The 16,574-nt window shown below is 27.6% G+C and overlaps 1 protein-coding gene across 2 annotated transcripts; it reads left to right on the forward strand.

Moving 5' to 3' along the window:
- The first annotated feature begins 589 nt into the window (after nt 1-589).
- LOC147078429 (cytochrome P450 6B5-like) lies at nt 590-15,948 on the forward strand. 2 transcript variants are annotated; one of them, XM_085959402.1, is made up of 3 exons: nt 590-1,936; nt 2,830-3,008; nt 12,321-12,459. In XM_085959402.1, exons 1-2 carry the CDS (start codon nt 607-609, stop codon nt 3,000-3,002), a joined length of 1,503 nt encoding a protein of 500 aa, XP_085815528.1. In that variant the 5' UTR covers nt 590-606; the 3' UTR covers nt 3,003-3,008; nt 12,321-12,459. The 2 variants fall into 2 exon arrangements, with proteins under 2 accessions (XP_085815528.1, XP_085815520.1); XM_085959394.1 differs by lacking the exons at nt 590-1,936; nt 2,830-3,008 and adding an exon at nt 9,644-11,064 and having other exon boundaries at nt 12,321-15,948.
- Nucleotides 15,949-16,574: the final 626 nt, after the last annotated feature.

Genomic DNA, 16,574 nt, shown 5'->3' on the forward strand with positions numbered 1-16,574 from the left:
AAAATTCTACACGTGAATTATTATTTATTTATATTGCATTGTGCAGTATCACATTTTAAAATGGTAATATTTCAAAGTAAATTAGCGCCGCAGGCTATTAGAGAAAATTTGTGGTGTTTATTTATCTCACTTAACTGGTCGATCCCCCCACGCCAGGCCATTTCTAAGCCCGGGCTCCCAGGTTAGAGCCCTGTCAGCCCCTCCCTTATGAAGGCCATGCCCAAAGGATCAGTAAAATAAATTATTTTTAATCTTTAACAAATTACCGAATGTACCGTGAAATCTACCGAAGGTACTTGGTTGAATTTAATTAAAATTCTAATGGATTTAAGTTTTGTACTGGAAATGGAATAATACAAAACTTAATTCCATTAGAATTTACCTAAATAATGTTTTCAACCTAACATTTGGTCCTCATTATATATATAAGTTGAGTTTTATATTATCACGATTATGGATTATCAAAAAAAATGTTGAATTTTTGTAATATTAAGAAGTGTAGATACCGTATCGATATCTTTTCTTTCAATATGATGGCCCTAGTTACGCAACGATATCAAATTTCTGAATTTTAATTCAGTTTGAGATTATTGTAAACTGTTCATCATGTTCATCGGGTGTTTATGTTTCTTCGTATTATTAATTTGCGTGTATGCGTATTTGACAAGGCATTTTAAATATTGGAAAAACAAATGTGTACCCTTTAAGAAACCATTGCCATTTTTTGGAAACTATAAAAATCTTTTTTTAATGCGATCGACTCTGGGAGATATTTACAAAGACGTGTATGAAGAGTTTCCAAATGAAAAATTTGTTGGTGTGTTTAAAACAACAAGACCAGACTTAATGCTTTGTGATCCGGATTTAATCAAAACCATTTTCATAAAAGATTTTCAATACTTCCAAGACAGAGATGACGAAGTAACTGATGCTACCGAGAAACTTAATATGCATTTGTTATTCGTCAAAGGTGAAAGATGGCGGATCATGAGACAAAAATTTACGCCGATATTTACATCGAGCAAGTTAAAAGACATGTTTCATTTAATTATAGAGAAAGGAAAAGAGTTTCAAAACTTCATAGAACAAACTGTAATACTTGAAAACGAAGTGGAATTCCGTAATTTGTTTTCCAAGTTCACTGCAGATGTGATTGGGTCATGTGCGTTCGGTGTAACTATGAACTCAATGACCGACGAAAACGCACCGTTTAGAAAAATGGGACGCAAAGTATTTGCACCGACGTTCGCAAAACAGTTGAAAACTTTTTTTAGATTCATGTCTCCACAGATGTTTGACTTATTGAAATTGAGAATTCATGATATCGAGATTGAACATTTTTTCATATCTACTGTTAAAGAAATCGTTCAAGAAAGAAAACACAGTAAAATGAGAAGACATGACTTTATTGACTTAATGATTGATCTTAAAGAAAAAAACATAAACACAGATGAATCATTTGAATTTACTGATGAATTCTTGGCAGCACAGGCTTATGCATTTTTTGTTGCTGGGTTTGAATCATCTTCATCTCTTATGTCTTTTGTGTTACATGAATTGGCACTCCAGCCAGTAATCCAGGGAAAAGTGCAAGCTGAAATTGATTCGGTTTTGGATAAATATAATGGTCAAATAACTTATGAAGGAATCTTAGAAATGAAATACTTATCAATGGTTATTTGTGAAACTCTAAGAAAATATCCCCCGCTTGGTGTTCTAACAAGAGTGTGCAACTCGTTGTATACATTTCCTGGAACAAATTTGAGTATCGACAAAGGAGTATCTGTGACAATTCCTGTGAATGCTCTTCATTATGATCCGAAATATTATCCTGATCCAGAGAAATTCATTCCGGAACGATTTACACCTGAAGCTATTCAATCACGTCATTCAATGGTATATTTACCATTTGGAGAAGGCCCTCGAAATTGCATTGGTAAATTGATTTATAAATGGTTTTTAATAAGAAATAATGAGGAAGGTAATATCGCTATTATTGTTATGTATGTATGACGTTACGTATACGTATTTTTTATACTATCAAGTTGGTAAATTATTTACAAATATACAAATTTTTGATATAATTAATATTCATTTGTGATGAAAATCGATTTTGTCTGCAACTACCTACTTATATAACTCAAACTAAACTAAAATAATGAATACATATAAAAACTATTTTATTATTACTGCCATCTATTAATGTTTGAATAAACTTTACTCATACTTACGTTTATAATATATTTTGAATTATATTATTATTATCACTATTACAGTATTGGTGCTTACCAAATAGTATTAAAATACTTACATATTATACAATACTATATAATATATCATGAGCGGCTACGTTTGCCAACCAGAACATTCTTAACTGATCTGAACGTTTGAATTATTGATACTAATAATATTACTTTACTATAAAGTAAATATTATTGATACCAACATTGAATTATGTTAATTTATCACCGACTACAAATTTAATAGATACTTATATTAAAGTATTTAAATCCTTTATAACAACACAAATTCATTCTCATAGTTTAGGGTCAGTATAATATAGTATACTATTATAATACAATGAGTATTGGTATTATCTACCAAATATGATTGCTAGACCTTAATAATATTATTTTATTAATTCAGCATTAGGTACATTTTAATTTATTCATTATGTTTGAAAATATTCTAAACTATTGTAATAGAATAACTTAATATATAATATATTTTAAAATTTAGAATGTACACTGGTCCAGCGAAATATTATTAATAATAGAGTAAGTATAGATAAATTTAAATAATTATTAATAACAAATGGATATTTTCTAGGCTTAAGATTTGGGAAAATTCAAAGTACCGTTGGATTGGTAACTTTTTTGAGTAAATTTTCCGTGGAGGCAACGTCAAAAACCGAAAGAAAAATCATCACCAATCCGAAATCATTCGTCACCGCCAGTAAAAATGGGATATGGCTGAAAATCAATCTTAGGATAGAATCATAAGTTTTGGTAAGTAAATGAAATATTAATAATAATATTATTATGGTTGAATAAATGCGACAAAATACGACGTAATTCAATAAAGACTGCATTGACTAATAAATTTCATTTTAAAGTAATTTAAATATTCAATGGGTACGTATATAAAAAAACATTAAAAAGAAAAATATTTTACGTTTCCAAATATGTATTCGTTGAACACATAAAACATAAATAAATAACTAAGTACATAATATAATATTACGATTTTTATGGTTATTTTATTTTTTTAGAGAAATGTTTATTTAAATACTTCACACATTCTCCTTTTTTATTAAAAAAACTAACAATTTTCTTGAAAATGAAAATGTGAATAAATTCAACTCATTTTTAAGAGATGCTGTAACATGACTATACAAAAGCTATAAAAGAAAAATATTTGCACTGAGAAGGAGTTGAATCCACAAGCACCGTTTCGCTTAACCAAATTAGCCTATCAAAGCAATTATTATTAATCACGACAATTTTTTCAACGAATATACAACTCTTGTGTTATTAAAATTTAAATGATATAAGCGACCATAATATATATGGTTTTTATATTATGTTTGTACTAACCTTGACTGCATCAATTTAAATGCACCTTTGTTTTAAAAATCTCAATTAACCATGCCTAAACCAAACCATACTTGTTTAATTTCTTTTATTATGTTAACTGTCATGGTGGAAATGCATTGTATAATTGATATAATTTAATAAAACGCTTTTTAGTACTTATTTTACTGTTAATGACCGGTTTCGTCCAAAAAAATTGCGTTTTATTAAATTAAATCAATAACATAATTGTTTATGTATGCTATGGACGATCCGACAAAATACTGCACATTTTTTTCTGTCATACTTATTTGTTTTCGGTGAATTAAGAATAAGTAGGTACATATTAAAAAAATAAAATGGGGATGGTTAGTTTTTTTTAAATTCATTTAGCCCTACCTAACCAAACCATTATTAATAAAAAATATTTTTCTATATATAAAATATTTAAAATGATGTATGGTTTAACGGCATAATTGTAGACATGTCATAGATAAACGAGATTTTTTTGACTATTATCGACTCTGGCTTAGATAAGGCAGGGTTTAATTTAATTTTTAAAACTGACAAACACTATAATATATTGTTTGTTAGTTTTAAAAAGGGTATACTGACAGAAAGCATTAAGTCATTAAAACAAGTTCTGAGATAATCGCAAAAAGGACTTTAATTTTTTTTTTCAAAGCGTTCTCCCACGTAGATTTTTTTATGATTTAAAACCATTTTTTCTACATTATAAAGACTAAGCTCTATGGCAAACACAATATACGACATGTAACAAGTCCTGTATTTTGTATACGCAGAACGCATTAGGTCATTATCATGCTTTCTATCAGAATAAAAAAAAAACAATATGATTTAATAATGTTTCTTTTTTCTCACAATTATATCTTGAATGCTTTGTGCTTTTACCAGGACGTAGAGCGTAAAATTGTAAATATTTCGGCATTTAAAACAGAAAAACAGCAAAAACTGAGTTAATGCGTTCTGTCAGTATAAACTCTATATACACATTGTAGTCTTAAGTAAATGAAAACTAATATGTTTGACTATCAAAGTTTAGTATTCAATAATTATGTTGGATCTTAACAGCCTACCTCCATCCTTCGCAACTGATGTACCTAATTTATATTTAACATGATGAAGAGAATGATTAAATGATACAATAAATGAAATAATTTTCTGAAATTTGAGTTTTGTTGATTGTATTTTAATAATAAAATTATCAAACTTTGATAATTTATCACTCAAATGTATTCATCTAAAATATGTTGTATAATAAAATTTATTCAAGGAAGCTTCACAATCTACGGAAAAACTTTATATGCAAACTGTTAAGACCGTGAACTGCTATCAAATTAAACTTGTAACTGAGCGAGTGCCTCTACATACTCTTAGCGATATACTCTGAAAGCAATAGTAAAAGTCGTTAAGGTGTTAACTTTGAGGTAATAGAACTCACAGTTTGTAACTTTCAAGAGTATTTAATTATTTTGAAATGAGAAATAAATGCACCAATATACCTACTCTGTACCCGGTAAGCTATAATATAGCAGTGGCAAAGAATGCAATTGGACGCAGATAAGCAATAGATAATCTACTATAAAAAATCACACCAGGAGAGTGATTACTTAAAGGACTTAGTTGAGTGATAATTTATTTCATAGACATACGTGTCATAATGCAGGTAGTAAGTATTGTTCATTTAGTAATATTAATTATGTAATTAGTGTATTTTTATTTATAGTAATAGAAATATATTAAATTTAGATTTTAAGTACTTTCAATCATTTAAAATGGTCAGTGAAATAGCTAACTTCCAAACCAAACGTTTCAAATAGAAATAATTACAAGATAAAAAGAACTTTGTAAATACAATTTTATGTTGAATCATATAAACTTGACTTGACTAGCTTAAACGATCAAAAAAAAATTGTACTTGATAGAAATAATACTTAAATATCATTTTGAAATGTCATATTGATTTCCATAGTAACGCACGTATATATTAATAATTTAGTTGCTAAGACCCCAGACCCCTTGCAACCAATAATGGTGTCGAAATAACGTTTCATACAAAACAGAATTAACTGAAAATGAATTCAATTCTACTTAAAGATGGCTAAAAGCATTAAAAATGCATTGGCATCATGTTCTGATATATTCTAAAAGTTTGAAATGTCTAGCTAGTCGGGAAGTTACTTAAAATCGATTGCAAGATTTGTACCGGACAAATAAGAATACGAGCTAAGAAAAACGTTGTAATATGGAACCTCTGTTGGACTTCAAATATACGCTGTATAAACATACGGGTTAGTTTTCCTGGTATGCCGTAAGCTTCTTTTTGTCCATAAAATGCGTTATTTTATTAATCACATCCTCGTTGTTTCAAAATTTGTCAGAAATTAATTTATTAAGACACACATCGTCTTGATTTTTTTATAAATCAGAAAAGTTAGTTAGGTACAATAAATATTTTTTTAACGAACATGTTAATCATTGCGTCGATATTTGTTTTAACTATTACACAATTAATTAATCTTGTTTTAAATAAAAATGATAAAAATATTGTCATATTATTTTCAGATAATAGGTTAAGTATACATTATTTTCGAAAAGTCGAGAATGTTTTTGATTAAAAATAGAAATGATTTTTTATTAAACTGTTATTTATTAATTTGATAGTACTGGAAAATCATATAATCGAAATTGTTTAATTATAATATATTCCAAATATTATTTTAATAATAGGACAACTTTATTGATGGTAATTTTCATCTATTCTGATAACTTTCATATAAATAAAACGTGTGTATTATGTTTGTCCGTGGCGACTCTTTTTAGTAACTGTTTAGACAAGCAAGGAAAACGTTTGTTGCTAAGTTTTTATTGCTGTTTTGATCGATATCTGATCATAGTACAAAAAATGTATACAATTATTAGTCCCGTTACATTTTTCTTGATATTTTTAAGTGTTGTAGTACTGTGTTTGTAGATACATAATTATATTCATGAACTATTGGCGCGTTAAAGTTCACCGTTTAAAGTATCTTTTCTTATTTTCTATAAATACTTAGGTATTTATTTGATGAAATTAATTTGAATAGTGACATCAAATGGGGAAGAAATGTGTTGATGACCCTGATTAACTATAAAAATATTACAATGAATATAAAATAAATACATATGCAATTTACCGAAGGAGGTTTAATAAATTTAGTAGGTAGATAACTTACGTGTTCTAATATTTTATATGACCATTTTATCAAATTAAAACTGGTTAAATGATACAATCGCTGAAGTTAATACTAACTGGTATAAAAAAAATTAAAAAAATGTGTAATGGCCTTTGATAGTTGTATTAAAAATACAAGTTTTCATAATATAAATTAAAACTATAATATGTAATAATTGTCAAGAGAGTAAGTGAATGAAACATCAATATTCTTAAACGATTATGAAATATATAAAATTCCAAAATTAATGTAAACCGGTTGGTGTGTGGTATATACGTGCTGATGAAATCTAAATTCCAGTGTCACAATGACTACCAAGTGATATGAAAAAAAAAACTATTGAAAGCACAGAGTAAAACCTATAAATTAACAATAGTTATGTGTGGTTGTGAAGCTATTAACAGATATGGGTGTGGTACCAAAAATGTACAAAGTAGAGAAAACATCAGTGAGCTCATATATTATGTACATCGTAAAATGTAAAAATAATTCTCTAATAATATGTAAGTAAGCATAATATTGAAGATATATCTAATACTACCTTTACATATTATTATTGTCTCACCCTGTTTAAGAATTAACGGAAATATTTCATATTTTTGTTATTTTTTAGTTGCAAGATATTGATATAAACTTGAATGTATTATATGAATAAATATGTATAGTATTACAATATTACTGTACTGTTGTAATTAATAGTAATTTTATTTAAAATAATATACATGCTCACATATTATGATTTCCATTACATTTGTTATTTAGATATATTTATTAAAATCTGACACGAGCACAGTTCGTTCTATTAATAAATTTATCACTAACAATAATTGATAAAAATAATAACTAATAAATTATAATTTAATAAAGCAAATTTAATTTCCATAATGAAGTAAAACGGTTATTATCAAAGACATTAAAGAAACTTGTATATAGAATACAAGATGATATGGAAAACTAATAAGTAATTTTATTTTGTAGTAAACTTAAAAATATTATTTCCTGCATTTTTTTAAAACTGGACGCATTTCAACACAATCTAAGATTCCCCCATGCAGTAAAATCCTCAAAATTATTAAATGTCCAGATATTCTTGAGCTCTATGTTAATATTAATGTACGAGTATATGAATAGAAATAGTGTTTTCTGTATGATAGTTATGAATTTGGTTAACTATGACTTTCAAATTGTATTTTATCATAATATATTATTATTATTATAAAAATCGAGTAGGTACTATATTTTTACCGGATATAATATATTATTAGTGATTTTATTTACCATTTTTATAATTATCTTAGTAATAAAAAATGTCGCTACTGATTTTCTGATTTTAATATCGATATACGTGTATTTTTTGTTTATTTTATTCCATCTCGGTAAATCATCTAATTTTAAATATTATAATATATCATTTTATACCATATTATGTTCCGTACCTGCTATCAATTTATTAGATAAGTAGCAAAGTAAGTTTATATGAAATTCAATTAATATCGAATATTAAAATAAAAAAACGCCCTTTGAAGTGTCATTCCTTACCTCAGAATACTTTATGTATGTTTTTTATAACATGACAATTAATAGTAAATTATTGTATAGCAGTGAGTATTTCAAGGTCAAAAGGTATGCGTAGGCTGTAACAAGTGAAATAGAAAAATCGCAGGGTAGAGACACATTTTCGCATAATACCAACATATTTTATGAATAAAATACAATATTACACAATCTTTTGAAAGATACACAAATAATTCTCTGAATAAAAGTGTAATATTTCTTTTATCTTTAATTTTGTGACCAAATCCTAAAAGGTTTTCCAAAAATATGTTAAACGTAATATCAAAAATTTGAAAATGTATTCATATCAAACTGAACTAGGATAAATAACGTGCACTAAACCATGTGTCACCAGCTAAAAGGATAATGGAAAAAACCTGTTGGTACTTGGATTATCGATAAAAATATAATGTAGAAAATAGATAATTACTATAAAATATAATAATAGTACAACTAATTGTGTTATTATTCATTACATTATATAAATAATATTGTATTATAATCATTCCGTTATCAATTTTCTTCTACGAATTGATGTTAGTATAGTGAAACTAGAATTTTTTGCTAACAATCACACCCACTCTAACTGCTAACAATGATAATAATGTATACATCTTATTTTGCTTAAAAGTTATAAGAAACATCAATTATTTTAATATTATTTAAATATTATTATTAAATGTCATTTTTTATAGACGAGCTATCCTACACGTTATTAAAATGTGAAAATAAACCGGTCGTCAGAATTAAACTTTTGGCTCAAATGTTAAAAAGATAAAACATAATATCTACATTTTATAGATACATTGAAATAATAATATAAGCTATTTCAAATTTTAACAATAGATTATTTAGGTACTTCGAGGATTTAAAAGAATATTTTTTTTCAGACCCAGGATTCGAAACTGGCACCCACAACATTGTAAGCCAACACGTAAGCCACTCTGTCATCATGGGCGTAAATGACGTATTTACTATGTTTTTATCAATTATATCATACTATATTGCATTTAAAATTATCCTAATCCTGATTTAACTTATTCTTAGATCAGCGTGTCGATTCAATGAAGAAAAGTGAGAATTTTTATTGACACTTTTAATTTTGTGATTTTTTTATTGCCAATACAAATACAAATTGTACAATCCTAATGAAAATTATTTTTAATGTATTTTACGTTATCTGTAGTAGCATAATATTATAAATACTATAAAATTATTAATATTATGTTGCTTACATCTCACAAGATTTTTTATTAGTCTCAGTTGTCTCTAGCAGGTCAGACAAGTAACTTGCTGTTTATTTTTTATGTACTAGAGTTGAGCAATGTTTTCATTGAATGTTTTTTTAAGTTTTATAATTTTGTTCTGTGTTTTACTGCTGTGCATATATAGATATTTATCAATACATTTTAATTATTGGAAAAACAAAAATGTGGCATTTAAGAAACCTATTTTATTTTTCGGAAACTATTTGGATTATTTCATGATACGAATAACATTGGGTGGAATGTATAATAAGCTGTACAAAGAGTTCCCAAATGAAAAAATAGTCGGTGTTTATAAAACAAGAAATCCTGTTATTATGTTGAAGGATCCCGAATTTATAAAACACGTCCTAGTAAAAGATTTTCAACACTTTCAAGAAAGATTTAAAGAACTTAGTGAAACTACTGAACCGTTAAATATGAATCTTTTTAACGTTGAAAAAAATAAATGGAAAATCATGAGACAAAAATTTACTCCTATTTTCACTTCCGGAAAACTAAGAAATATGTTTCATCTTATTCTTGAAAAAGGTGAAGAGTTTCAAAGCTTAATTGAAACAACAATAGAAGATGGAAAAGAATTGGAATTAAGAGATATGATGGCAAAATTTACAACTGAGGTTATTGGCTCCTGTGCGTTTGGTATAAAAATGAATTCCATTACTGATACAAATGCTCCATTTAGAAAAATGGGCAATAAAGTTATGACACCAACCATGAATGGTACACTTAAGCTTTTTTGTCGAATTTTAACACCGCGAATCTTCAATTTTTTCAAAATGCGACTATTTGATATTGACATCGAAAACTTTTTTATATCAACGGTTAAGGAAATTATTAAAGATAGAGAAGAGAGTGGGGAAAAACGTCACGACTTTATCGATTTGTTAATTGATCTTAAAAATAATAAAGAATATTGTGATAAATTAGATACAAGTAATCAAACAACACTGACCGATATAGAGTTTACTGATGCATTTATCACGGCCCAAGCTTTCATTTTTTTCATAGGAGGGTATGAAACATCGTCAACTTTAATGGCGTTTGTTTTGAATGAACTTGCTTTTCATCCAGAAATGCAAGAAAAGGTCTTTACCGAAATCAAAGAAACCTTAGAAAAGTATAATGGTAAAGTCTCATATGAAGGAATTATGGAGATGAAGTATTTAGAGATGATTATGTGCGAGACGCAGAGAAAATATCCGGCGTTACCAACGCTGACAAGAATTTGTAATGAAACATATACATTTCCAAATAGCAATGTGACAATTGACAAAGGAATAAGTGTTGTTATACCGATACTAGGTTTGCACTACGATTCAAAATATTTTCCTGAACCAAAGAAATTCATACCAGAAAGATTTTCGCCCGAAGCTATCAGTAAAAGACATCCAATGGTATTTTTACCTTTTGGAGAAGGACCAAGAAACTGTATCGGTAAATTATTTTGCATATTTTTTAAGACTAATCTCATAAAATATTTAAAATATTTCTATTTGAAATTATTTGTCAAAAGAATCACATTAAATACTATGGTAGCTGTCATAGCGTAGATGTGTAATTTAATTATATACGTAGTAATAAACCAATTATATCCACAGTTGTGATTTCCAACCTTTTATGTAGCGGAACCTTTGACGCATATTGTAATATCTCACGGAACCCTTAAATAACCTTAACTGGTACAGAAATGAAAAAAAATTGTCACATCTTACTATATATTTTAGTAACAATTTATATACGTAATGTACAAGAATAAGTTATTTTATTTTGTCGCATTCCTTCCTTAGTTATCCTCCCACGTCAAATTTTCACTATTTCAACAATAACTTTATTGGAATATTTAACTTAAAAGATATATAGAATAGGCTCCGCATGTGATTATCCAATTACTAAACAGATTTTAAGTTGTATTTATTGATATTTAATAATTCTTTTTGTCTATAATTTAAAATACACTTTTTATAAATTAGATTATTTATGTTATTTCTCCTAGTCAAATCTATTTTACAGGCTAGGTACCGCACATTATATAGAGCGATGAACCAAATATTTTTATAACCCTGTACGTCTTGATACTAATTGAATTTTAAAAATATAATGGTTTTTCTCTTATATGTCAGCATTTTGAAAGTATAAAAACATAACCAAAAATATTTTTAATAACATATTTTATAAATAAACCAGACAGTGATGTACAAAAACCTATGCTCAGATTTTGGGTTACCTATTTCATCAAAAGTAGGACTATAAAACATTGTTTTGAAATATAGATATTTTTTAGTAATAGTCTAGTAAAAGGTCCAATAAAAATACATTATTTTTTGTTGTTATTTGATTCTTCAGTTGTAACATGAAAATATTGCTTGTAGTCATAACAATATTAATTATAAATTGTGATAAACATAATTTAAAGCATTGAAAATAAAAACAATATAATTACATTTTTTTTACTTGTAAAACCGACGTTTTTTTTATTAAAATTAAAAAAAGTATTTTCAATATATTTCAAAATAATACAAAATAATAGTTGGCACAACGACATACGACATTGTCAATCAGCCATCGTGGACACCAAATTATATATTATGCTACATCATAATTTGAAGGAATTCAAATAACTATATTATTTGGAGAGTAATGTATTCATGTCTATATATTTTTTTCAAATTACGTATTTTCCTTGTTTTCAGGCATGAGATTTGGAAAAATGCAAAGCAAAGTCGGTCTCGTATCTTTTTTATCGAAGTTTTTCGTCGAGCCAACGGAACGTTCTGAGAAAGAAGTAAAAATTCACATCACATCATTCGTCACGGCCAGTAAAAATGGTATTTGGTTAAAAGTGATTCCAAGAAAAAAACAATTTTAATAAATATATGGCAATACAATATTTTCCACTTGTCATTTTGCGCATACTTATTATATTCCATACGATGTTGGTTATGTATTAATAATAAAAAAAAAACAATAAAATATTCACTTAATACAGTTCTGTATTCCTATATTTATCATATATTTGAGTAAATAATAAGGAATGCTCGATAATGAGGCGGCTATTGTATGTAGTCCAGTGTGCGTAAAGCACTGGTCTTCAGGTGAGTTTAAAATATATTTATGTAATTTTCTCAAAACCTGGGTGTTTTTGTGATCGTTTTACTTATACTAATTTACCACTGTTTCACAACACTTTTGTCATCTTATGATCTATTATTTTGTTATAAAGACCATATTGTAATATAATATATCGTCTCTGTTCTGGGAGAACACACTAACTGGAGAATACTAGTTTTGAGTAATTCGACTTTGAAGTTGTTAAAATGTTTGAAATGGTCTATCATGTGAGTTTATTAAGTAATCGTAAAAAGGATGACTTTGAAATAAAGACTGTTTATTTATTAAGAAGGTTTCCAGACAGTAAAGTTTGAAACAAGGACCATTTTGATATAACTAACTTAATATGTCATTTTTTCGAATTAGTGTCTTCTGCCAGAACAGTGAATATTATGAATTATTTACTTATTTAAATAAAGACAATGAATGGAAAATCTATAGGGTTATGCCACAGGATCATGGAGAATCGTGTTCTCGGACGGTGTCCATTATATATCGACTACCTCATGGAATAACACACTAACTCTGAATTATCAACTTTTCAGGAGAGCAAAAAAACCATTCAAAAAAATGTGTAGCAAATGCCGTTTATTATGTGCAAATATTATTTAAATTATAATTTATATCTTTAAATAGAGTATCGTTTAAGCATACAATCAACTTTTGCAAGACAATAATTTGGGAAATAATACCCTAAATGTGTTTTTCCACGTTAAGTTTGACAACTAAAATATTACATCTAGATTTGGTGTGATTTTTCCCGTTTATATATTTTTAGAGGGTTTATATATCTATACTTGGTGTGTTTTTCCACGTAATTATTTTTTTTTTCATAAAAAAAGTACCACGTAACTTGAGATGGTGTTTTTTTTCATGCTAATTCTGAAAGATAATCTTAAATATCTCGACTTAGAGAGATTTTTGTTTTGACTTTTACGGGGAATGACATACTATGTGCTCTTAGTGTTTTCTCTCTCGATGATATTTTATTAAACCAAAAATATGTTTAGATATTCTGATGGAATATGAAGAGATTTTTTAATTAAACAATATTTTATCGCAATAAACTGTATTTTAACCATTCAGTCGGTTTGAGGAAATTGTTTTACAGAACATAATATTATAGTAAAATAATTGCAAAGTTACTTAATGAATATTCCACTCAACATAATAATGATTGGTAGTATAAATTAAGAAATGATAGGATAGTTTGTTACCTATATATTTTACGTAAATTACGTTGCAGCATTATAAACGTTATGTAAATTAAACTTTTTTTAAATTAAGTATAGAAAAACTATCATATAATATACAACTTTATTCTTCAAATTAGATTTAAAATATGTAAAAATAGTACTTATAAGACTTCTATACTTCTATGCAGCTACTTATTTCTATCGCACCTCACTTAGCTGTTTGTAGATGCCAAAGGTAACAATTAATAGCCATCCTATCATGAACAGTGAGATTATAGATGGCATATTATTTTCTCTTATAATGAAAGACTCATACTTCACTTTGTGATACAGTTAAAACTTTTGTAAATCAAAACATGCTGTAACAGTTGTAATGTGATTTTCTTTTGCACGATTTATATCACCCTGTTTCATCTCTCGAACGTTCTGTAAATAATAAATGTTGCTGATAATCACTTTATTTTTTTATTAAATATTTAATTTACTCAATTATTGTTTCCGTTCCTGTTCAGACGAAGAAATACGAGAAAAATATGCCTTTATATTGGCGTTCAGTAGCAATTGGAAATTGATATTATTTTGATCCAAATCATATGCTATATTGGGGAAACATTTTCACCATATTCAAATTCTCGTCTTAATATTCTTTTTGGCTATTTTTTCTAACATAGTGGGATTCTTTTCTTATGAAATATATTATTAACATGTTCAATTATACTATTTTTTTTTGCTTCCTTGAGTGCATGAGAACGGTTGTTGTACCTGCCTTGACTATACAATAGCAATTCTGACTCTTCCTTTTTTTAAAAGCACTCACCACCCACATATTTGAAATTGAAAGTGTTTGTAAAAACATAGTTTTACATAAGTTTATTATTTCGTTATTGTATGACAAACCATAAATAAGTGCTTTTAAACGTCTTAAAGAAGCTGGTAGTTTTTGGGTTTTCTTTTGCACTGACTTGTCATATCGTAAGATGTAATCCCATTGTTTCTCATGATTGCCAATAATACAAAATGAATCAAAACTAACTTGACGTTCGGATTCACTCATTTTTTGGGCACATATTTGAATTGGCAAGAATTTTTACATAGTGCTTCCATGGTATTCAAATATTCTTATATTCATTCACATATTCTTCACCTGAATTGAATGCTTTTTTGGCTTTCTTCCTTTTGCACAAGTCTTAAATTACAGCTCTCTTCTTATTCTCGATTCAAGTGTGTCAATTTATAGTGAAAATACTTTGTACAGATGCACTAAGTAGGTACAACGTCATGTCTGATGACGTGATGTCTACAAGTGCATTTATGTTTCAAGGTGGCAAAGTACTGACAGAAGTATACTGTTATTTATTATGCTCTAAAATAGAGCGATATATTTCATTCTGTGTAAGATCTGCTGGAGATTTTGTAATTTCTTCAATCAAATCATCAATCATTCCCAAATCTCCTCCAAATTTTTGCGTCATAATGGCACACTGGAAGAACAACTAAAACCCGACAATCCAGGATCACTAGGACTATTCGGAGTCTTCAGATGGGGATAAAATCAACCTGGACTATCCAATTTTCACCCAAACATGCAATAAACCTTTTAGACTTTTTTTACTACCATATTTATCATAAAAGTATAGTAAAAAGGTCAACACATGTGCAAAAATAGGCAAGTATTACCTTATTTACTTATCACAAGTCGTCATGGAATCAATACAAGAAGAATAATTATTGTAGGTTGTAAATTGGAAACTAATGGTGCAAATATGCATTTATACGATGCTTACTAATGATAGGAAGACGTTATAGTTTATATTACGAAACACAGAATATTATAAATATTGAAAATCCTGTAGGAGCCAATAGTACAGACAGAATATTTAAGGTTGAATCATTTATAATTATAACCTAAAAATGTGTTGACTGAAATAGGAGATTTATTTTTTTATTGTTTCCATCCTTTATTTTATTAGTCTCTTGAGCTTATTGTAATATTCGCCGAGATCTAGTTGGCGACATATTAATTAAATGGAATAGTTCATAACTTAAATCCATTAGAATTTAAATTCGAATTCCAATAGTACCTACCATAGGCCAATAGTATTAATAATAATATTAAAATTAGTCATTTGTACACAATAACAAAAATAATACAATTTTACTGTCACAAAAGCAATTTGTGATAATGAAAGTAGGTGCGATTCATTACAAAGGATAATGATTTTTCAATACAGTGTTGTTATATCTTGAAAAAGGCGAGATTTGAAGGTGAAAGTTGAATTAGTGTCATATTCCACGGTGAAATCATAGTTAAATGATACACTAAAATGATTTGTGTAGGGAGCATGTATATTTTTTCCGAGTAATAACACACCAACTACAAGTGGATTATTATTCCATGTAATTTAAGATTTTACAAAAAATGTTATATAATCATAACTCTACTTACGAGTATTATTTTAAACAGTATTTTGGGTGTTTTTCGAGAAAAAAATCCAAAAAAAAATTGGCTGGTGTGGTATTTTTTTCTATGCAACAATAGCTCAAAAAACATAAAACACACTATTTCGAATTGGTGTGTTATTACATGAGGCAGTCGATATGTTCTAGCCAAGTAGTTAGCAAAATCGCAATTTTGTGCGG

Source organism: Rhyacophila brunnea, unplaced genomic scaffold (genome assembly GCF_057557595.1).
Source record: "Rhyacophila brunnea isolate RB1 unplaced genomic scaffold, BYU_Rbru_1.0 scaffold_11, whole genome shotgun sequence".
Taxonomy (NCBI): domain Eukaryota; kingdom Metazoa; phylum Arthropoda; class Insecta; order Trichoptera; family Rhyacophilidae; genus Rhyacophila; species Rhyacophila brunnea.

Coding starts and splice junctions, on each gene's coding strand:
- LOC147078429 (XM_085959394.1), top strand. CDS start 9,687: ATGTTTTCATTGAATGTTTTTTTAAGTTTTATAATTTTGTTCTGTGTT. Junction 11,065..12,320: donor AGGACCAAGAAACTGTATCG/GTAAATTATTTT, acceptor CCTTGTTTTCAG/GCATGAGATTTGGAAAAATG.